At 46.9% G+C, this 19,111-nt stretch overlaps 1 protein-coding gene across 1 annotated transcript in view; it reads left to right on the top strand.

The window, feature by feature from the left end:
- Positions 1–439: 439 nt before the first annotated feature.
- RAB37 (RAB37, member RAS oncogene family) overlaps positions 440–19,111 on the top strand; it is a 65,369-nt gene continuing 46,697 nt past the window's right edge. The window contains exon 1 of the mRNA XM_004013138.6: positions 440–709. Coding sequence (XP_004013187.2) covers positions 638–709 — 72 coding nt within the window. The 5' untranslated portion in view covers positions 440–637. The remainder of the gene's footprint in view (positions 710–19,111) is intronic.

The raw sequence follows: 19,111 nt of genomic DNA, 5'->3' as shown, positions 1-19,111 counted from the left end.
AGCTCTGGGCCCTCTCTGTAGGGAAATGCAGGTAAGCAGAATTGTGCAAATTATTTCAGAAACTTCAGGGACCCCTCTGGGCCCTCATCTGTCGACCTCATACATCTTGTAGGGAACCGTCTAGAGATCAAAGAGAAGTGGCTCCAGCGCCGCTGGGCTTCGCCTCTGCAACCGCAGGAGGAAAGCTGAGCTGCGTGGTGTGACGGGGATGTTCGGTCACTAAAAATCAGGAACGGTGAGCTCCCGGGACCACAATGCCCTGAGAACGCAGCCGGAACGCTGAGATCCCGGGATCCGGTAGCTGAATGAGATTCGCACGGACTGCCGGCTAGACTGAAATCTTCCATCCCTCCCAACAGCCTGGAGTCGCGAGACAGGGGACGGGATCTCAGAACTCTGGCCCTGGGCGCGCAGGGACGGTATCGCTGTTCCTGGTGCTGAAACACTGCGGTCACGGAAGGGAGAGGCCGCCTGCTCTTAGGGTACCGCGCCGCAGAGGCTGCGGGAGCTGTCCAGTGCTGAAACGGATGGGGCCGGCCCGCCGGGCTTAGACCCGAGCCTGCTGCACCCCTAGGAGACCAGACGGAGCTGACGCAGAGCGGTGGGAGAGCGGGGAACAGCGGGCTCCAAGCCGGGAATGGACCTGCAGAGACTCGACTCCTATCAAGGGGGAGCCGGCCCCGACTTCCATGAGCACGTCCTGCATAAGGTAAGGATCTCCTCGGGTCACCCCCACCACCACCCCCACCCCCGGCTCCCATCTCAATCCTGGGCGAGGGCGCCGTCACCAGTTCTCTCTCTTCTCTTGGCTTTGGAACTTAAAGGGAAACTAGACCGTTTCTGTGAGCCTGGGGGATCCTTTCTGCCTGATGCTGTTTGTTACTTAAAACAGATGCGTGTACACGGGGGAGGGGCCGCCGCCAGAGGTTCAGATCGTCAGGGGCTTCATTCATTCATTTAAATCACTTGGATCCCTTTCTCACATCCTCTCTCCTGACTCTCAACCCTGTGACCCTCAAGAACCTTTGCATTCCATAATCCTTGTGGAAGGGTACATTGTTCTTCCACCCTTGCCTCCCAAGCTCCAGACCCATTAAGTCTGGTGGTTGTGGGGTCAAATACCCGAATTCCTGGCCAACTTGGCTGAAATTAAACATCGAAGTGGTCTGCAGCAAAAATAAACTGTTGTTTTCAAACCAGACTCCCTTGCACCTCTGGAAACCTGCCCTCCAGCCAGGACTCACTCATAGCTTCCTGAAAGTGCTTATTTCATAGCTCACACTCACCCCTTGCTTCTCTCATTCAAGATTTTTATATAACTAAGTTATCAGTAACATAACTAAATTATCAGTAATGTAAATTATCAATAACATCCTCTTGAAGTGGATTGTTGGGGAAAAGTAGCAGCCTCTCTCTAGGCAACACTTTTCAACTCAAACCCATCAGTCAGGACTTCCCTGGTGGTCCAGTGGCTAATACTCTACACTTCCAAAGCAGGGGGCCTGGGTTCAATCCCTGGTCAGGAAACTAGATCCCACAAGCTGTAACTAAAGTTTCCTGCATCCACAACTAAGACCCGGGGCAGCCAAATAAATAAATATTTGTTTAAATCACTGTGAATAAGCAGAATATATATTTTGCCATAAGAAGTCACCATTGTTCCTCATCTCTTTCTCTGCCTTCTTCGTTCAGCCCTTTTATTTCCTGCTTTGTTAACACTGGTTTATCTTTTAGTCCCTGAAAGGCAGCACATAGTCCTATACATGGAGATTTTTTTTAATCAAGGTATCACTCTGAAGATTCCATGAATGTAAGCTTTGAAGTAATCTCATCCACTTTTGTTCTCTACTATACAGTTGTTGGCCTTCCCAGGTTGTGTTAGTGGTAGAGAACCCACCTGCCAATACAGGAAACATAAGAGATGTGGGTTTGATCCCTGGGTCAGGAAGATCCCCTGGAGGAGGGCATGGCAACCCACTGCAGTATTCTTGCCTGGAGAATCCCATGGACAGGAGCCTGGTGGGCTACAGTCCTTAGGGTCACACAGAGTTAAACACGACTGAAGCCTACTAGCATCCATGCATGCCTACCAGTTGATATTTGAGGAAACTCAAACCTGGAGTGGTAAAGTGACTTGTCCAAGTAAACAAGGTAGTGAATGGCAACATGCTAAAAGCCAGGAATTATATTAAGTCTAATAGTCTTTTCTCTATATAAGTGAAGTCCACGGACCTGCAGCATTGACGTTACCTTAGAGCTTGTTAGAAATGTGACATCTCAGGCTCCACCCCAGACCTGCTGAATCTAAATATGTGTTTTAACATGATCTCTAGAAAATAAATATGCACATTAAGCTTTCAGATACTGCCAGGTGCCACACTGGCTATTTCTGATACAAATTGTAGAAAGCCAGCTACGAAGAGAAGAGGGCCTATAGATTTGATGAGTCCAGTGACTTCTCCCTTTAGGCCCCTGAACCTGTAAGGTATAGAGAAGAAGAAAAATGCTTAACTTCCCCAGTTAGGAAGTTTAAAAACCACCACTGTTTGAAATAAACTAGAATAAGGTCTGTGTTCTTAGAGGTGGTGAATCTAGCCTCAGTCAAAAGTGCATGCAAACAAAAGGGAATGTAATTGCAAATCAATTACAAAAGCATCCTAGTGACTAGATATATGGGTCTCTCCAATCCATCCTATAAAGATATAAACATCCATTTAAAAAGCTTTAAGACTTGGTGGTCCAAGTTTCAAAATTATTGATCATGTATGGTCTTTCCCACCTCAGTTACCCACACAGGAAATCTAGGCTATAGCCCATGAGAACGTTCACTTCCTTTGGGTTTATTGATTACCAAATTGGAAGGGAGCCTATTCCTACAAGTTCCAATACATTTGAAGACAGGTGTCTACTTACCACCAGTAAATGCTCAATATCGTCAACTTGGTTGTGAGCACCTTAAGGGTAGAAGCTGGCCTTAAACCTTCTGTGATACCAAACAGGGTAACATATGTGGGTAGCAATTTTCCTTTTCTTATAATACTGGTCACCTCCTCCTAGTATTATTTTATTATTGTACACGACTTCTTATTGTGATCCACTTAGAAACCTTTTTGTAAAGGGACAGGGTATCAACATATTTGTATCATTTTAAACTTTACTGTGTAACAGAGTCCAAGGAATTCCTGTTGGTTCATTATAACAAATTGACTGTAGGAGGGAGGGCTCCCTTCCAACATTAATTGCTAGGGAGGATTCTTTTTAAATAAACATTTTATTGAAGAATTACACATACAAGAAAAGCTCAAACCATATGTCTATACCCTGATGGGTTAGCACAAAGTGAGCGCTTCTGTGCAACCACTACCAAAATGAAGATAGAACATTACTGGGACTTCCTTGGAGATCCAGTGATTAAGAATCTGCACTTCCTGGTTTCCCTGGTGGCTCAAGAGTAGGGAACCTGCCTCCCAGGGCAGGAGACAAGGGTTCCATCCCTGATCCAGGAAAATCCCACACACCGTGGAGTAACTAAGCCTGTGCTGTAGAGCCCTCCAGCCACAACTGCTGAGCCCACATGCCACAGAGAGTTTAGCGTATGCACCACAGAGCCTGTGAACACCGCAGCTGGAGAAGCCAACCCAGTGAGTAGCCTGAACACCACAGCCAGAGAGCAGCCCCCACTGGCGGCAGCAAGAGAGAAGCCGCCCAGTAGCAAAGATAGCACCGTCAAAAATAAGCAAATAAATTTTAAGAAAAAGGAATCTGCACTTCCATTGCAGGGGCACGCGTTCAGTCCCTGGGCAGGGAACTAAGATTTCACATCACGCGATGCAGCCAAAAAACAAATTAAAAAAAAAGAAGGAGAACCTTACCAGCTTCCCAGAAACCACCCCCAACGTTTTTCCCACACACTGCCCCCGTCCTCCTCCCCAGAGGTCACCTTTTCAGAGGGTGAAGTATTATTTAATGTTTTGACAGAGCTACTAAATTTTATGTAGGATAGTCCTAGAAACCTGCCAGAGAAAAGATATTGCTGTATGGTGGAAAGAAACCCCAGACTTGGAATCAGACCAGACCTTGATTTGATTCTGAAAGACATCTGTGAGCCTTATTTTTCTTATCTATAAAACAGGGATAATAATACCTGGCTTGCTGAGGGTTTGCTTTTTTTTTGAGTGAAAATGTTAGATAACATAATGTAATATCTTTATTTATTTATCAGGTGTATAAGAAAATCAATAAGTGGTTGTTATTAGGACACCCATCTTGAGGTCCAGAACAGCTTCAGTAGGTGTCACGTTGGGTCTCACCTAACATGATGAAGCTTCATGAGAAAAGCAGCAGCTTCATACACAGAAACACACACAGACATTTCACAGACACGATCCCAGGGGACTGAGCTGACACAGCCACCTACACAAAACTCCTGACTTCTGTGTGAATATCGCAACCCTGATTTCCTAAGGCGAACATCTCTTTTCTCTGGGAAGTGAGGTATGGGACGCTGTTTCACCAAAAGTTTTACTTTCGTTTGAAGGATTTGTTAACAAAAGAAACTGCTTGTTACACACACATAAACAATTCCAATATTTAATAGAGGCTTATTTGACTTAATTTCAATATGCTGTCATTAAAAGAAAAGAAATAGAAACAACAGACAAAGGTAACAGGTTATACATCACCAAATCAGGCCCACCACCTTCAACCAGACTTGAAAGCACTGGGAAGTCCCTCACTGACAGCAACCTAGAATCCCAACTGGGAAAGGGTCTTCCCAGGTGGTGCTAGTGGAAGAAGCTGCCTGCCAATGAGGGAGACGTGAGAGATGCAGGTTCCATCCCTGGGGTGGGAAGATCCCCTGGAGGAGGGCATGGCAACCCGCTCCAGCATTCTTGCCTGGAGAACCCCGTGGACAGAGGAGCCTGGCGGGCTGCAGTCCGTAGGGTCACAAAGAGCTGGGCATGACTGAAGCGACTTAGCACAGCACAGCACCCAGATGGTGCGTCCAGCCCATGGGTAAGACATCAAATTGCAGTTTGCGGGGGCTCTTGTTTATAATCCCAGATCCCAAACTGGTATCATCATCAGTTTGTGTGCAAAAATGCATCTCTGGTTTAACTTTAACTTTTACAATGCTGTTTATTTCACCTGGTGAGTCATCAGACTTCTTAGATGCGGAGAGAAGGAGGGGAGTTCTGGCCAGATCCTCAGGGACTTAAGAGATTCCAGGACTCACTCCCTTTCTTATCTAAAGTGTCACCTGACTTGCTGTGCCCGCAGGCAGGCCAGGAATCTAAGTAGTGTCCAGGTGGGTCAGAGGCCTGCTCCCCTGCTTGTGAAGCCTGAAGTCCTCCTTTTTAATTTCCCTAATGGATACAATGAGACCTCTCATTAAAATTCACTTATCTGAAACACATTCTCCAAGGATCATCAGCCTTGGATGGCCCCCGCACTTAACTCATCCCAAGAGGTGAAGGCTGAACCAAATGAGCCTGAGAAATTCTCAGAATATTCCTTGAGTCTGGGCTGGGAGCTGGGAACTGCCTGGAAGCAGAGTTCATCCATCATATGCTTGGAGATTTTAAATAGAGTTGGTGTTGTTCTCACAAATCTGAATATTTGATGCGGCTAAATAATTTAAAACATGTAAACAACCCTGCTGCTCTTTCCATCAGAGAACTCTCAGCCCTCTCTTGCTATCAGTACAATCTCAGGAGCCACCAAAGGCAGCAATGTGAGTTAGGGGCTCAGAAACCTTCCATGCTGGGTTCTTGCTGTGCCAGGGCCTGACTATGAACTCTGGGGAAAGAGTGGGGGCACCTTTTGCCCCAGATGCTGGTGAATCAGGACAAAGAGACTTCAGTTCAAGAGCTCGCTTCCTAACTCACCATCCCCAGTGCTACGATGAACACCCACAAGCCAGTTTTGTTTCAAGAGGAGCAAATATTTAATATACTAAAGTCAGTCTCCTCCATAGCACCTCAGCAAAACCAGCAACCGGGGAGGGGGAAGGGAGGCATAAAGACATGAACTGTCCATCCATTCATGCAGGGCTGGTCCTCATTGGGGAAAAATGAAATTACTAGGGAAATAAAATCAATAGGTCCCTGTCCTACAGGATTCCCATTCCTTCTAACTCTGCCCCCGACACCTCTTCTACGTGAGTGGGACACGGAAGCAGGTCACCTCTCCTCCCCTCCCTCCTCTCTCGGGCTGATCTTTCACATCCCTCTGGTAAGTTTATCTCCCTCAGTAGTCCACGTGCCTCATCTAGTCATTCAGCAAACATTTATGGATCGTTTCCAAAGGGTGAGAAACTATGATGAGCGTTATAAAGGATGCATACACATAGGCACACACACACACAAGCACACACACACCGAAACTAGTTCCCACCTCCAGCAAGCCCTGGCCCGTGATACATGCACACAAACCGCTCTAATACTCAGGAGGGTCTCAGAGGTGCCCTAATAAAGGTCTGGGAAGATAACAGGGAGGTAACTCAGAAAGAAATGTTCACTTCTAATCTCAATTTGAGGCTTCTCGCTCATGGCCTCTGCTGGAGAATTAATATCTAAGAAAGGCAGAGCTCTATACACCAGCCAGCCTCCCTCCCACAAGGCCACCACCCATTCACCATAGACAACAATCTGGGTTCAGTGGTAATTTTCTTCCCTATCAGAAAATTTTATCAGAGGAAGGCAAATCAATCAGCAAAAGACCATACCAGCTAATCTGTCTCCTTCTAACCATTCCTTACCCCTCGGGGACATTTTTTCCCATCAAACAAAGTTAATGAAACACAAATTGGTGGTCAAAGAATCTGATTTCACAGAAAAATCCATGCCTTGGAGGTGAAGAGATTTCACTTTCAAAGTTCATCATCTCAATAAAGTGGTTTTAAGAAAAGAGAGGGAAAAGGAGGAGGAGAAAGAGAAGGGAGGAAGAGATGGAAAAGGAAAAAGCAAAAGAAAAAATATATTAAAAAATGAATGCGCGAGAAGACTAGGTCCAACTCTTGCCTGATTTCCAGTCTCAGCTCGGAAACAAACAAGAAAGCCTAGAAAGATTAGCTGTCCCACTCCTTGTAGAATATTTCCATTTGCTTGTTTTCCTCTCTTGCTCACTCTGGAGACCTTCCAATAAACAAATGATGTGTATGTTACATCAGTAACAATCTCTGACCATCTGGGACTCCTTGGGCTAATCTGTCAGTCTCGCCCAGATCCCAGCTCAGCCAGCTGGCTCGGGGAGGGATGCTGGCTGGTTCTGTTGGATAAGCTTAGCAGGAAATGATCATGACTCTGCCCAACCTCTCCAAGTCATTTTCCAAAGTCTCAGGCTTCCCACTCCAAACACTTCTGCCCTCTAATTTAGAGTTCCTGGGACTGTTTGTGAGGAAACATCTGAAACTCACTAGTGTTGCTGTGCTAGTGATCCTCTCGTTAGCTGTTCTGGGAAAGGACTGGGCCATCTCCCTTCATCTTCAGGGCAGGAAATCCAGCTTTGCTGGAAGTAAACAGCCAGAGGTGAGCAGCAGGGTAGGGGATTGTGGAGCTAGACACGTGAAGTGGCTCTAAGCGTCTCCCAGCATGTTTCTTGTTTCCAACGTCCTCCCAGACAAGAGGAACAATCCCTGGAGATTACAAGCAATGATGGAGATCACAGCTTCTTTGCTACCTAGCAGAAAGCTCAGGTAATGCACCTCCCCAACTGGAACAGCCCTGGACCACCCTCCCACCTGCCAAGAGAGGAAGCTTTCTGGGGGACAGCTAAGAGAGCTCCAAGACAGCAGCAAACAACAGACAACAGATCTGGACATCTTAACCCCTGACTGCACCCGTCAAGGCCTTCCAGACCTTGTGCCACTCATGACGTTAGCGAGGTCCCAAGTGCTGCTTGCTCAGTCCCTTCAGTTGTATCTGACTCTTTGCAACCGTATGGACTGTAACCCACCAGACTCCTCTGTCCATGGGATTCTCCAGGCAAGAATACCGCAGTGGGTTGCCATGACCTCCTCCAGGGGATCTTCCTGACCCTGGAGTCGAACCCGTGTCCCCTGCATCTCCTGCATTGCAGGCTGATTCTTTACCCACTGAGCTGCCTGGGAAGCCCCTAAGTGATGCCATGAAAATAATGTAACTGTTGAAACAAGCAGAGCTCACAATTCCCCAAGCAAATGATCCTTATTTCCCTGACCTTGATGCCAAAGTCTACTCCCTCCCTTCTCATTTGCATTTCTGCTTTTAGCAGACAATTTTTATCCATTAACATAAAGGTATCTTTTTAATAGTGGTGCTTATGTAAGACCCGCAGATACGCTTTTATGCGTCTTGAACCAAGTTCTGCTTACGTTTGTCTTTTCTTTTGCTTTCTAGCCATCTACCTACCCCCAGTTACCAACAGCAGAAACACCCCCCCACACACACACACACACACACACACTCATAAGGCACAGGCAGGCCCAGTGATGAGGTGTTCTTATTTCTTGTTTCTTATCTTTTATTGCCTCTCAAAGGCAAAGCAAATCTTTCCCCTCCTCCTCCCTCTGCCATTTGAATTTGCAACCGCATCACTAACAGCGACTCTGCTATTTAAAAGGCAGCTCTGCCATGTATCAGAGCAATACCCTCAGGGGACAGTCAGGAACTGGCACCAACTTCTTCCAGCCTCTCCCAGCTTCACGCAGAGAAGCCTCTTAACCTCTGGGAGGGAGTGAAGCTGCTAGTACAGACTCAGAGCCTCCTCCAGCCCCTGAGGTACCCCCTTCCTCTGTGGGGAGCGGTGCCAAAGCTTCTCTTTACCCACTTTCTTCCCTCTTCTCTGCTCCCCTTCTCAGGTTTCACTAGGCTAGGAACTAAGTATGAAAATCATCTGCACTGTCAACCTAAAAAAAAAGCACGACGTGACTGTTATGAGTTAAGTTTATTGGGGACAAAATGAGGACTCCAGCCCAGGAGACAGCACCTCAGATAGCTCTGAGAAACTGCTCCAAAGAGGCAAGGGAGGAAAGGTCAGTGTATATGTGATTTTTGGCGAAGCGACTATTTAGTCACTCAGTCATGTCTGACTCTTTGCAATCTCTTGGACTGCAGCACTCCAGGCTTCCCAGTCCTTCACTATCTTCAAACTCGTGCCCATTAAGTCAGTGATGCCAGCCAACCATCTCATCCTCTATCGCCCCCTTCTCTGCTTGCCCTCAGTCTTTCCCAGCATCAGGGTCTTTTCCAATGAGTCGGCTCTTCTCTTCGAATCAGGTGACCAAAGCAGCTTCGGCTTCAGCATCAGTCCTTCCAATGAATATTCAGGATTGATTTCCTTTAGGATTGACTGGTTTGATCTCCTTGCTGTCTTCTCTGCCACCACAGTTCGAAAGCATCAATTCTTCAGTGCTCAGCCTTCTTTATGGTCCAGCTCTCACATCCACACATGACTACAGGAAAAACAGCAGCTTTGACAATATGGAGCTTTGTTGGCAGAGGGGGAACACATGCGATCAAGCACATATTTTTCCAAAAGGTTTCTACTAGTCTCGTGAGGCCTTCGCTAGTCACGAGGAACGGTCATCATGATGAAGGATTTTAGTGCTTTTCTAGATATGAGGACGTATAAGAATTGGGCTCATAAAATCAGCTCCTGATAATATCTGAAGACCTGTCCGGCCAGTTTTCGCAGAGCACAGAGTGCCTCATTCCTGCTCTCCACCCTGAACTCCTTCAGGGGGTGTTAAAGGTCAGCAGCTGCAGCAGCTCTTGATTTAATCTTTGTAGAGGTAGGCGGCAAGCACGCATGGCAAGAGCCAGTCTGTAGCTGACAGCATACAGTGCAGAGGGACCCCGAGAGACTAATAATTGTTCATTATAAATGATAAAAATAAACCCCGGGTTCATTTGTGGAGCATTATAGTTTAAAAATAAAACTTATAATACATTCTATGACACTTTACTTTTGCCCCATGCTTTTTCCAATAGATTGTATTATTAGTTCCATATGATAAACAAGGAAACAAAAGCCAGATTAAAAAAAAAGTTACTTGTTCAAGGTCACAGCAGGTAGGCATTATGGAAATTCAAATAGCAACAGCAGATCCTACAAAGCACAGATGAACCAGGCACTGTGCTAAGCTCTTAACAGCCTTCAACCCTAAACAAACCTATTTTAATCTCATTTTACAGATGAGTAAACTGAAGCACAGAGACATTAAGGCACTTGCCTAAGATCACACAGCTAATTAGTAGCAAAGCCTAGATTCAAACCCCAGCAAGCTGGAAATGCAAATGGATGGATTCAGCAGAGGGCAAAGGACTTCACCAAGGGGATCACAGACTGTCATCTTTTTCGGGTATTGACAGGGTCCCATGTGTGACCCCAGCTCTGTAGGATCAGAGACCCAGTTTTGCTCACTCAGTCAAGAGTGGATCCATCTCAAAAAAAAAAAAAAAAAAAAGGCATTAAAAATAAAAGCCAAAACATGCACACACACAAATACACAAAAAAAACCAATGGGCCCATCTTTCCAGGCAGGCTTGTGTTAATCAAACTCACAAAACTGGTGTATTGTCCTGGATGTCAAGCCATGTTACAATCAGGGGATGGTTTGCTAAGCATGAAATTCAGGGAAGATAAAAGAGAGGGAGACCTGGAGAACTCAGACGCTGAACGATGTCAGGACAATGCGGTTTGCTGGCTGAAAGGATGGCCTCAGTCTACGGCTCCCTCGGCCCTTTCTACCCTCGGGTCCTCTCCTCGATGATCTCTCCCTAGCTCGCTCCCTCCCTCCCTCGGCTGTGTTTAACTGTGACCCAGGTCAGGCAGGCACTCTATTCTCCCCAGATACCCAGTTTCCTGCACCCCTTTAGGGACCACGTGCCTCTGAGCTGGAGCATGCCCTGGATTTGAGCTGGTTGTGGGGAGAGAGGAAGGTGGCCAGGGCGGGGGCGCGGGATGCTTCCTCTTCAAGAGTCTCATCATCCCAATAACACTCACAGGGGTGGACCCACAGCTCTGCCTCTGTCCTGCTCAGGGGTCACATCAGGGCCTTAGGGATCTGGGTTTTAAGGGCGAGACCAAGAAAGAGACAAAAGGGGATTGGGGTCATTTCCTTATACCCCACCACTGTCCCATTCCACATGCCCCCCTTGAAAGTGGATATGCTTGATTGAGAATCTTGAGAATCGATTCAGCAAACATTTGCTGGGCACCATTTGTGTCTGAGAGCCCAGGAACAAGACCCGTTCCCTACCCCAAGGATCTGAGTCAGGCAGGCTGGGTGGCTCAGCGGGCTGGCTCAGAAGACTGGCTCAGAAGACTCAGGCCATATCTGACTTCAGCCCAACATGGACACATGGATATTGGTGCCCATGAAGATGTCCTGAAGTTGGGGACCTCTCGTCTCACATGATGGGAAAATCAGAGGACCAGGTCAAATGCTTGTGGCAATCTCAGGGTGCCAAGTTTGGGGTCCTAATTCAGTGACTGATCCGAAAGGCTGTAATAGCCACACCTCCAGGAATAAGCCCACCCGTGAAGTTCAGAATGGCTCCAGGCACCCAAGACAGGAATCTCTTCAAGTCCAATATCCAAGAAAGGAAGTGTTTCTTCTGAGACATGCCCAGAGCAAAGATGCATTGCCCAAGCATGGCAGAGTCAGATTCAGAGAAGCAAAGCTGGTACCCCTCCATCATCATCTCTAAAGATCCAAGTAAAAAAAAGAAAATCCAAACTCAAAAGTGCCAAGGCCCTGGAGTTCCCTGGTGGCTCAGTGGTTAGGAATCCACCTGCCAGTGTGGGGCACGTGGGTCCAACCCCTGGTCCAGGAGTTCAGATGCTGCAGAGCAACTAAGCCTGGAGCCAAACTATGAAGCACTCACTCCAGAGTCCATGAGCCACAACTACGGAAGCCCGCAAGCAACTCCTGAGCCAGCGCAGGAGCCTGGAGCCTGTGCTCAGCAACAAGAGAAGCCACTGCAATGAGAAGCCCCGGGCACCGCAATGACGTGCAGCCCCTGCTGGCTGCAACTAGAGAAAGCCCATGCAAAAACAATGAAGACAGTGCAGGCCAAAATAAATACATAAAAAGTCCTAGAGCTGATGCTCATTGGGCTGAGATGGGTTGATGTCACCCGTGAAGGTGGAGTCAGTCCCACCCATGCCCTAGGGATGGAGGGTGGAAGAGAGCATCTTCCCAGGAGAATGGGGGTGACGTTAGCTGTGGGCTCGCCAAGCAACGACAGATGCCCCTATGGTAATCCCAGTTGGACCACAGGACCTTTTCAGTGTTTTAGCGAGAAGGGACTGGAAAAGAAATGAACTGAGCTTGTCACTCTCCCACCTAACTGGGCTAGTTGTGCCTCATTCTTGCTGTTGCTGAAGACTAAATCGTCCAACTCAGTTTCTTAATGACCAGACTCAGGAAATGAACTGACGTCACCCTCTAAAGGGCCTGGTTTATTGGGGCTGTGGAGCCAGACCTCACCCTGGGGGTGGGAGTAGGTTTTCCAATGGAGGAGGATGACCCAACTTCCAATCTCCCAGGAAGGAGGCTGATGGGAGGCAGGGGATGAGGATGCAGGCGGTGACGCTCAGGCTGGAATGGAGGGAAGCTCTTCCTTCTCATTTTGGGGTCAGAGTCAGATGGCGTGAAGAAGCCTGGATTTTTCAGGGGGGAGGAGGTGCGGCAGGGTAAGCTGTGAGCAGCCCATGGATTCATAAAAGCAGGTGAAAAGTGAGGCAAATGAGGCCAGCTTCATGGGCATGCCACCTGGGCCATCACACCAGCCCCACACCTGGAAGGGCCCTATGATGGGCTTAACACTCTGCTGGTTTAGTATTGGTTTAATCCTCTCCCCATCTCGAGACTCTTAATTTTTGTACAAGGAGCCCCATATTATTATTTTGTGCTGAGACCCACAAAATCCATAACCATCGCTGCTGTCAAATAGGACCGCCTGCAGGGTCCGAGCCTAGGTCTCTGCAATGGTCCTGAGCTGTTCTCTGGATGTGCCCTCCTTTTTTTTGGCCTCACCCCATGCCTGGCTTCAGAGGAGCTGTGAGGAGCCAGAGAAAAGTGATCTTATGCTCTGGGCCAAGTGGCCAGGAAGTGAGCTGTATTCCTCCCCAGGGCCAGCTTTTTAAAGAAATAAAAAGCCTTGAAGGAGCCTTCCCTGGGGCCTGTGCAGCAGCTCCTGGGGGACCTCTGAGAGAGCTGGGGTTGGCTGGACAGACGTCAGCGAGGCCCAAGCTATCACACACTGGGAACCAGAAGGTCACTTCAGTCGCTCTGAGATCACAGGCTAGAGGGCCTGTGGCCCTTTGGTTAAAAACCATCTGGCAGAGGGATGAACAGACCCTGAGAGACATTCTGTGATCGTACAAGGCCACCCAGCAAATAAGTAAGAAACAAACAGAACCCTGGGGCTTCCCTGGTGGCCCAGTGGTTAAGTAAGACTCATGCTTCCACCACAGGGGGCACCGGTGTGACCTCTGGTTGGGGAGTTAAGATCCCACATGCCACGTGGTACAGCCACAAAAAGAAAGAAAAAGACAGAACCCCAACCTTGGGGCTACCCAGACACAATTGGAAAGCAGGTCTAGTGCAATGAGTCCCAGGAGCAACATTATCCCCTGGGGGATTTGCCTCCATAAAAACACAACTGCGAAAGATAAACAAGTCCTACTGTACAGCGCAGGGAACTATCTTCAATATTTATAATCCATAAGGCCTCCCTGGTGGCTCAGACTGTAAAGAATCCGCCTACAATGCAGGAGACCTGGGTTCAATCCCTGGGTCAGGAAGATCCCCTGGAGAAGGAAATGGCAACCCACTCCACTGTTCTTGCCTGGAGAATTCCATGGACAGAGGAGCCTGGTAGGCTACAGTCCATGGAGTCGCAGAGTCAGAATAATCTATAATGATAAAGAATCTGAAAAAGAATATATATATATATATATATATATATATATATATATATATAACTAAATCACACCTGAAACTAACATAACTCTGTAAGCCAACTGTATTTCAACAATTTTTTTTTTCAATTTAAATAGCCAGCTGCAGGATAATAGCCACAGGAAAGCACACCAAGGTTTGCTGACACCAAGATGGCTCCAGGGAAGAATCTCCTTCATTCGCCTCCACTTTCACTTCTCTTCTCAAGTCTCAGCTATTTTTAGAGGTTATCTCTCTGCTGGTCCTGCTTTCATTTGCCAGGCGACAGGCATCAGGGTGTTTCAGTGGGAGGACAAGGGCCTCCGGCGTTCAGTCCTTCTGCTTTCGTGGCTTATTACCAATCTTGCAAAGGCAATGTGAACTTTTCAAATGAGTACATCGCCTGAACTTTGCAACTCCTTCCAGTGACCAGGCGGCTGGCACTGGGCACTGTGGATGAGACCTGGGGTTGTGACCTGCTACTTCCTTGTCACAGAAACCCTCACCGTCTCTTACAGAGGGCAGTATTCTGCATGGGGATGCTGGAAGGAAACTTGATGAGGCTGCCCTCCCAGCATCACCAGATCTTTAAAGAGCATAAAGGCACAGTCAGGCGTTGGCTTGTAGCTTTATTGAGGGAGAAAAGTTGTATTGAGGTAGGAAGGGTTGTGCATAGATTTGTTAATTTAGTACAGAATGCTGCATAATGAAGACCAGCTCCTCCGATGGCTTTGGTAATTAACATGAAGGCAAGGAGAGTGGGTCAGGGGCTGTGATAGAAGCGTACAGCCACCATAGGCAAGTACAGTCTTCCTTGGAAGAAGCAAAAGACAATGAGCTGAGTGGTTTCAGTGGTAACACTCCATTTCTTCCCTAGGATGGTGAATAGGGAGTGTTTGCTTCCCTATCCTTTAAAACAAATACCCGTCTTATGTAGACATATAGTCTGCACCAAGTATGTCATTCAAACTTGTTGTTCAGTCACTAAGTTGCGTCCAACTTTGCAACGCCATGGACTGCAGCACGCCAGGCTTCTCTGTCCTCCACTATCTCACAGAGTTTGCGCAAATTCATGTCCATTGAGTCAGTGATGCCATCCAACCATCTCATCCTCTGCCCAATAAAACTCAAAATGAAACAACTGATGGAGGTAAGGATTTCCCTGGCAGTCCAGTGGTTAAGATTCCAAGCTCCCATTGCAGGGGGCATAGGTGTGATCTCTGGCCGGGGACATAAGATCCCACATGCTCTGTGTCATGGCCAAAGATAATGAGAATAATAAGGTAACAAACAGCGGGACTAGGGGTATCTGGGTTTGTGACTGAAGATGGAAAGGGTGATGGGGAGGATGTGGGAGGTTTCAGAAAGTCCCCAGGTGGAGTTTTTATTTTGGAACACAAGATAAGACATCCCTCCTTTCTGCTAAGAGCGGCTTTTCTATCACACAGAAGTTCAGAATGTCTCTTCTCTATTTCTGATCCTTAGGAACAGTCTTGAAAGTGAAAGTGTTAGTCATTTCAGTCGTATCCGACTCTTTGTGACCCCATAGACTATAGCCCGCCAGGCTCCTCTGTCCATGGGATTCTCCAGGCAAGAATACTGGAGTGGTTAGCCATTGCCTTCTCCAGGGGATCTTCCTGACCCAGGGATCAAACCCAGATCTCCTGCATTGCAGGTGGATTCCTTACAGTCTGAGCCATCGGAGAAGCCCCTGGAACAGTCTTACCCACCCACCCCCAACTCCGAAACCGTTCTTAGAGATTCTTCAGTAAAACCAGGGTCCGGTCACCTTTCGTTGGTGCTGGAACTGCACCCATTCAGGAAGGGGCCGTGTGAGTTTGTTATCGCAGTGGATTATTCAGGGAAGGGCTTATGCTGAGCAGGGGAATCTGAGGGACTGAAGCGGCTCTTTTCCCTGCTGATGTAAGGTCACAGGGCCCTCATGAGTGACAACCTTAGCGTTCAAATGAATAAGTTACTAGGAGGTTTTAGGGGGATGCTGAGCTTCCCAGGTGGCGCTAGTGGTAAAGAGCCCGCCTGCCAGTGCCAGAGACGTAAGAGACGCGGGTTTGATCCCTGGGTCAGGAAGATCCCCTGGAGAAGGGCATGGCAACCCACTGCAGTGTTCTTGCCTGGAGAACCCCATGGACAGAGGAGCATTGTGGACTACAGTCCACGGGGACGCAAAGAGTCAGACACGACTGAAGCAACTTAGCACGCCTGCGCAGACCATGTGAGCACCAGCCCTTGACAAAGCATTAGTCAATTCATAGGAGATCTATATACATAAATCCATGTTGGCCCAAAGTCACCAGTTGTCCTCATGGGAAGCACCGCCTACTGGTCTGATTTGGGGCACTCACATGTCCTTTCTTTTATGAAACTATGGTCATAACAGATGGTTTAGTAGAAACTGTCTTAACTAATTCTTTTTTTTTTTGGCCATGCCCTAAGGCATGTGAATATTAGTTCCCCTCCCAGGGACTGAATCCTATAGTGCAAGTGCCAAGTCTTAACCACTGGACCACTAGGGAAGTTCCAAACCAATCCCTTTCTTAATCAACTTATTACAGCAACCAACACCTTTCAATCTCTTGGTGAGAATACTGTCTTTGTGCCTGTGGCAACGGGTAGATTCTCTTGAAGTTTCCCTTGCTTCTGCTCTTCACGCATCACCCATTGAGATACATGTTTAACAAGAGTCAACTGCATCCAGCACAAACCTGTTTAGGCCGGTCATACCTATGAACTATAATTATGCAATTTGATGAATTCGTCCATGAACAAACCAATTAAGGGTATAAACAGAAACAGTATTGACCAATGGCAGGGAGTGTAAACAAAAAAAGTTATTTCTACAAAATTGAGGCGACATCCCTGGCAATCCAGTGATTAAGACTCCAAGCTTCCACTGTAGGTGGTATGGTTGGTTCAATAACCCTGCAGGTTGTGTGGTGTGACCAAAGAAATTTTTTAATTTTATAAATAAATAAATAAATCGAGTGTTTTAGAAAGACTCAATTAAAGCATATCATTTTTTAACAGCAAATTAGAAATGAGGGAGAACACTGTAAAATATTCATAATGAAAGCATACAAATGAAAAAGGATTTTGCAATCAGATTGCTTCATCAGTATCTGCAATGTCTTGCTCTATGTCAGGGAAACTGGAACTAGAAACTCCAGGACCAGACAATGTGTGCAGTTTGTGCAGAAAAGGCGATTAATCCCTTTTTCTTTTTCAGCAGATTCATCAGCAAAGAAAAGGCTTAGATCTACATCTTGACACTGTTAATAGCCAATGATGACACATTTAGATATTTTGAGCCAAAGAAAGCATTTAGAGACAGAATATATCTTTTGTGTGATTCCTTGATAGAACCAACTTTTCCAGTAAACAGACCATTAACAATGCCAATTACACTGGGTAAAAATACACCTACTTGGTAAGATAAAAGCCTGACCGCTATATCAGTCCTTCCTGGTCTAAAAAGTTCTTATATGTGAGGGACCGCCCTGGTGGCCCAGTGTTTAATTCTTCCGCTTCCAAGGCAGGGGGTGGGGGTTCCATCCCTGGTCAGGAAGCTAAGATCCCACATGGCCCATGGCCAAAAAAACCAAAACATGGAAAAGAGAAGCAATATCGTAACAAAGTCAATGAAGACTTTAAAAACATAGTATGCTTCTTAACAAGTCTTGCCCTTCTTTAAAAAATAAAATAAAATAAATAATCACTGATGCATGAAATCAACTGATTTTAGCTGCCTGGCCCTTCCAAGATCCAGTGGCTATGAACTCTGTTTTCAACAAAGGTATCCAACAAAGGCAGCCTTCAGCACCACTTCAGTCTATATATACATATATATATATTTTTTTTTAACTTTTTGACCATGCTATACAGCATGTGAGACCTTAATTCCCCAACCTGAGATCAAATCTGCGTTGGAAGCACAGCATCGGACTACCAGGCAAGTTCCAATCCAACATATACATATTAATGGTATATGACTCTCAATTGACCCTCAGAAGGGCCTGGTCCATTCAGAACAGACCTGTGGTTGCCAAGGAGGAGGGAGGGTGGGAGAGGGATGGACTGGGGCCTGAGGTTAATGCAAACTCCCACAGGATGGGCAAACAACGAGGTCCTGCTGAACGGCACAAAGAGCTGTATTCACTATCCTGCGACAAACCACAGAGAAAAGGATATTTTAAAAGAATATATATGTATAACTGGATCACTTTGTTGTACAACAGAAATTAACACTGTAAATCAGCTATACTTCAGTTCAAAAAACAAGAAAAGTGGCAGGGGCGCTCTGTCTTCTGAAAGCCAGAAATACACACGTATTCTCAAAAGGAGACTATCCAAACCCTCCAGTGTTTTATAAAGTGGAATCTTTAAATATTAATGATTCAAAAACCAAAGGAGGGAAACTCCAGCACCATTGTCAGGCTGTAAATAACTGGGCACTCAAACGGAACTGAGTGCTTAAACATCTTGGAGTTTGTCCTGACAGAGTGTGCTTTCCTGGGAAATGGTAACTGCTGCCCTCACTCGGGCCAAATGAGCCTTATCTGAATTTTCTCTCCCTTGCAACCAAGGTGCTAGTCCAGAACCCAATGTCTGCCGCAGCAAAGTCTCTGTGGAGCAGCCGGATACGGCTGAGACAACACCAAGATGGTAATCTCTAAACATTAAGAAACGGTTTCCTTCGGCCCTCTTGCACATGTTTGCCTCCCTTCCCCCATCCTGACCATTTGCCCAGCGTGCTCAGGCTTGAACAAATCGGGCTGGATTCAAGACAGATTCCTGCAGTCATGACCCAACCCCGGAAGAACCGAAGTGCCTCCTGTGAGGACCGCCACTCAGAAGTCCTCTGCCTGGCTAGCTATAGAATGGACTGGACAAAGTTTACAAATATCAGGGCCTAGTCAACTCCATCTCTAAGGACACGAAAAGGTCCCTTTTCAAAATGCCATCCATCCAGATGACCGGAATCTGGGATAAAAAAAACTTTATATCCAGCTATGTATCTGGTAGGTGCCTATTTTAAAGGCTGACTGAGGTAATTAAAAGTTAGATGGACAGGAGAAAGGCTAGTGAGGACAGAGCAGGGCAAGCCAGGGGAAGAGTAACCAGAAAGAGGGTCCTGGGGCAGACCCAGATCCACGGCTCCCTGGC

This window comes from Ovis aries, chromosome 11, assembly GCF_016772045.2.
Source record: "Ovis aries strain OAR_USU_Benz2616 breed Rambouillet chromosome 11, ARS-UI_Ramb_v3.0, whole genome shotgun sequence".
Taxonomy (NCBI): domain Eukaryota; kingdom Metazoa; phylum Chordata; class Mammalia; order Artiodactyla; family Bovidae; genus Ovis; species Ovis aries.
Note: the sequence above shows the minus strand (reverse complement) of the source record. Positions and strands in the feature narration are given on the sequence as shown.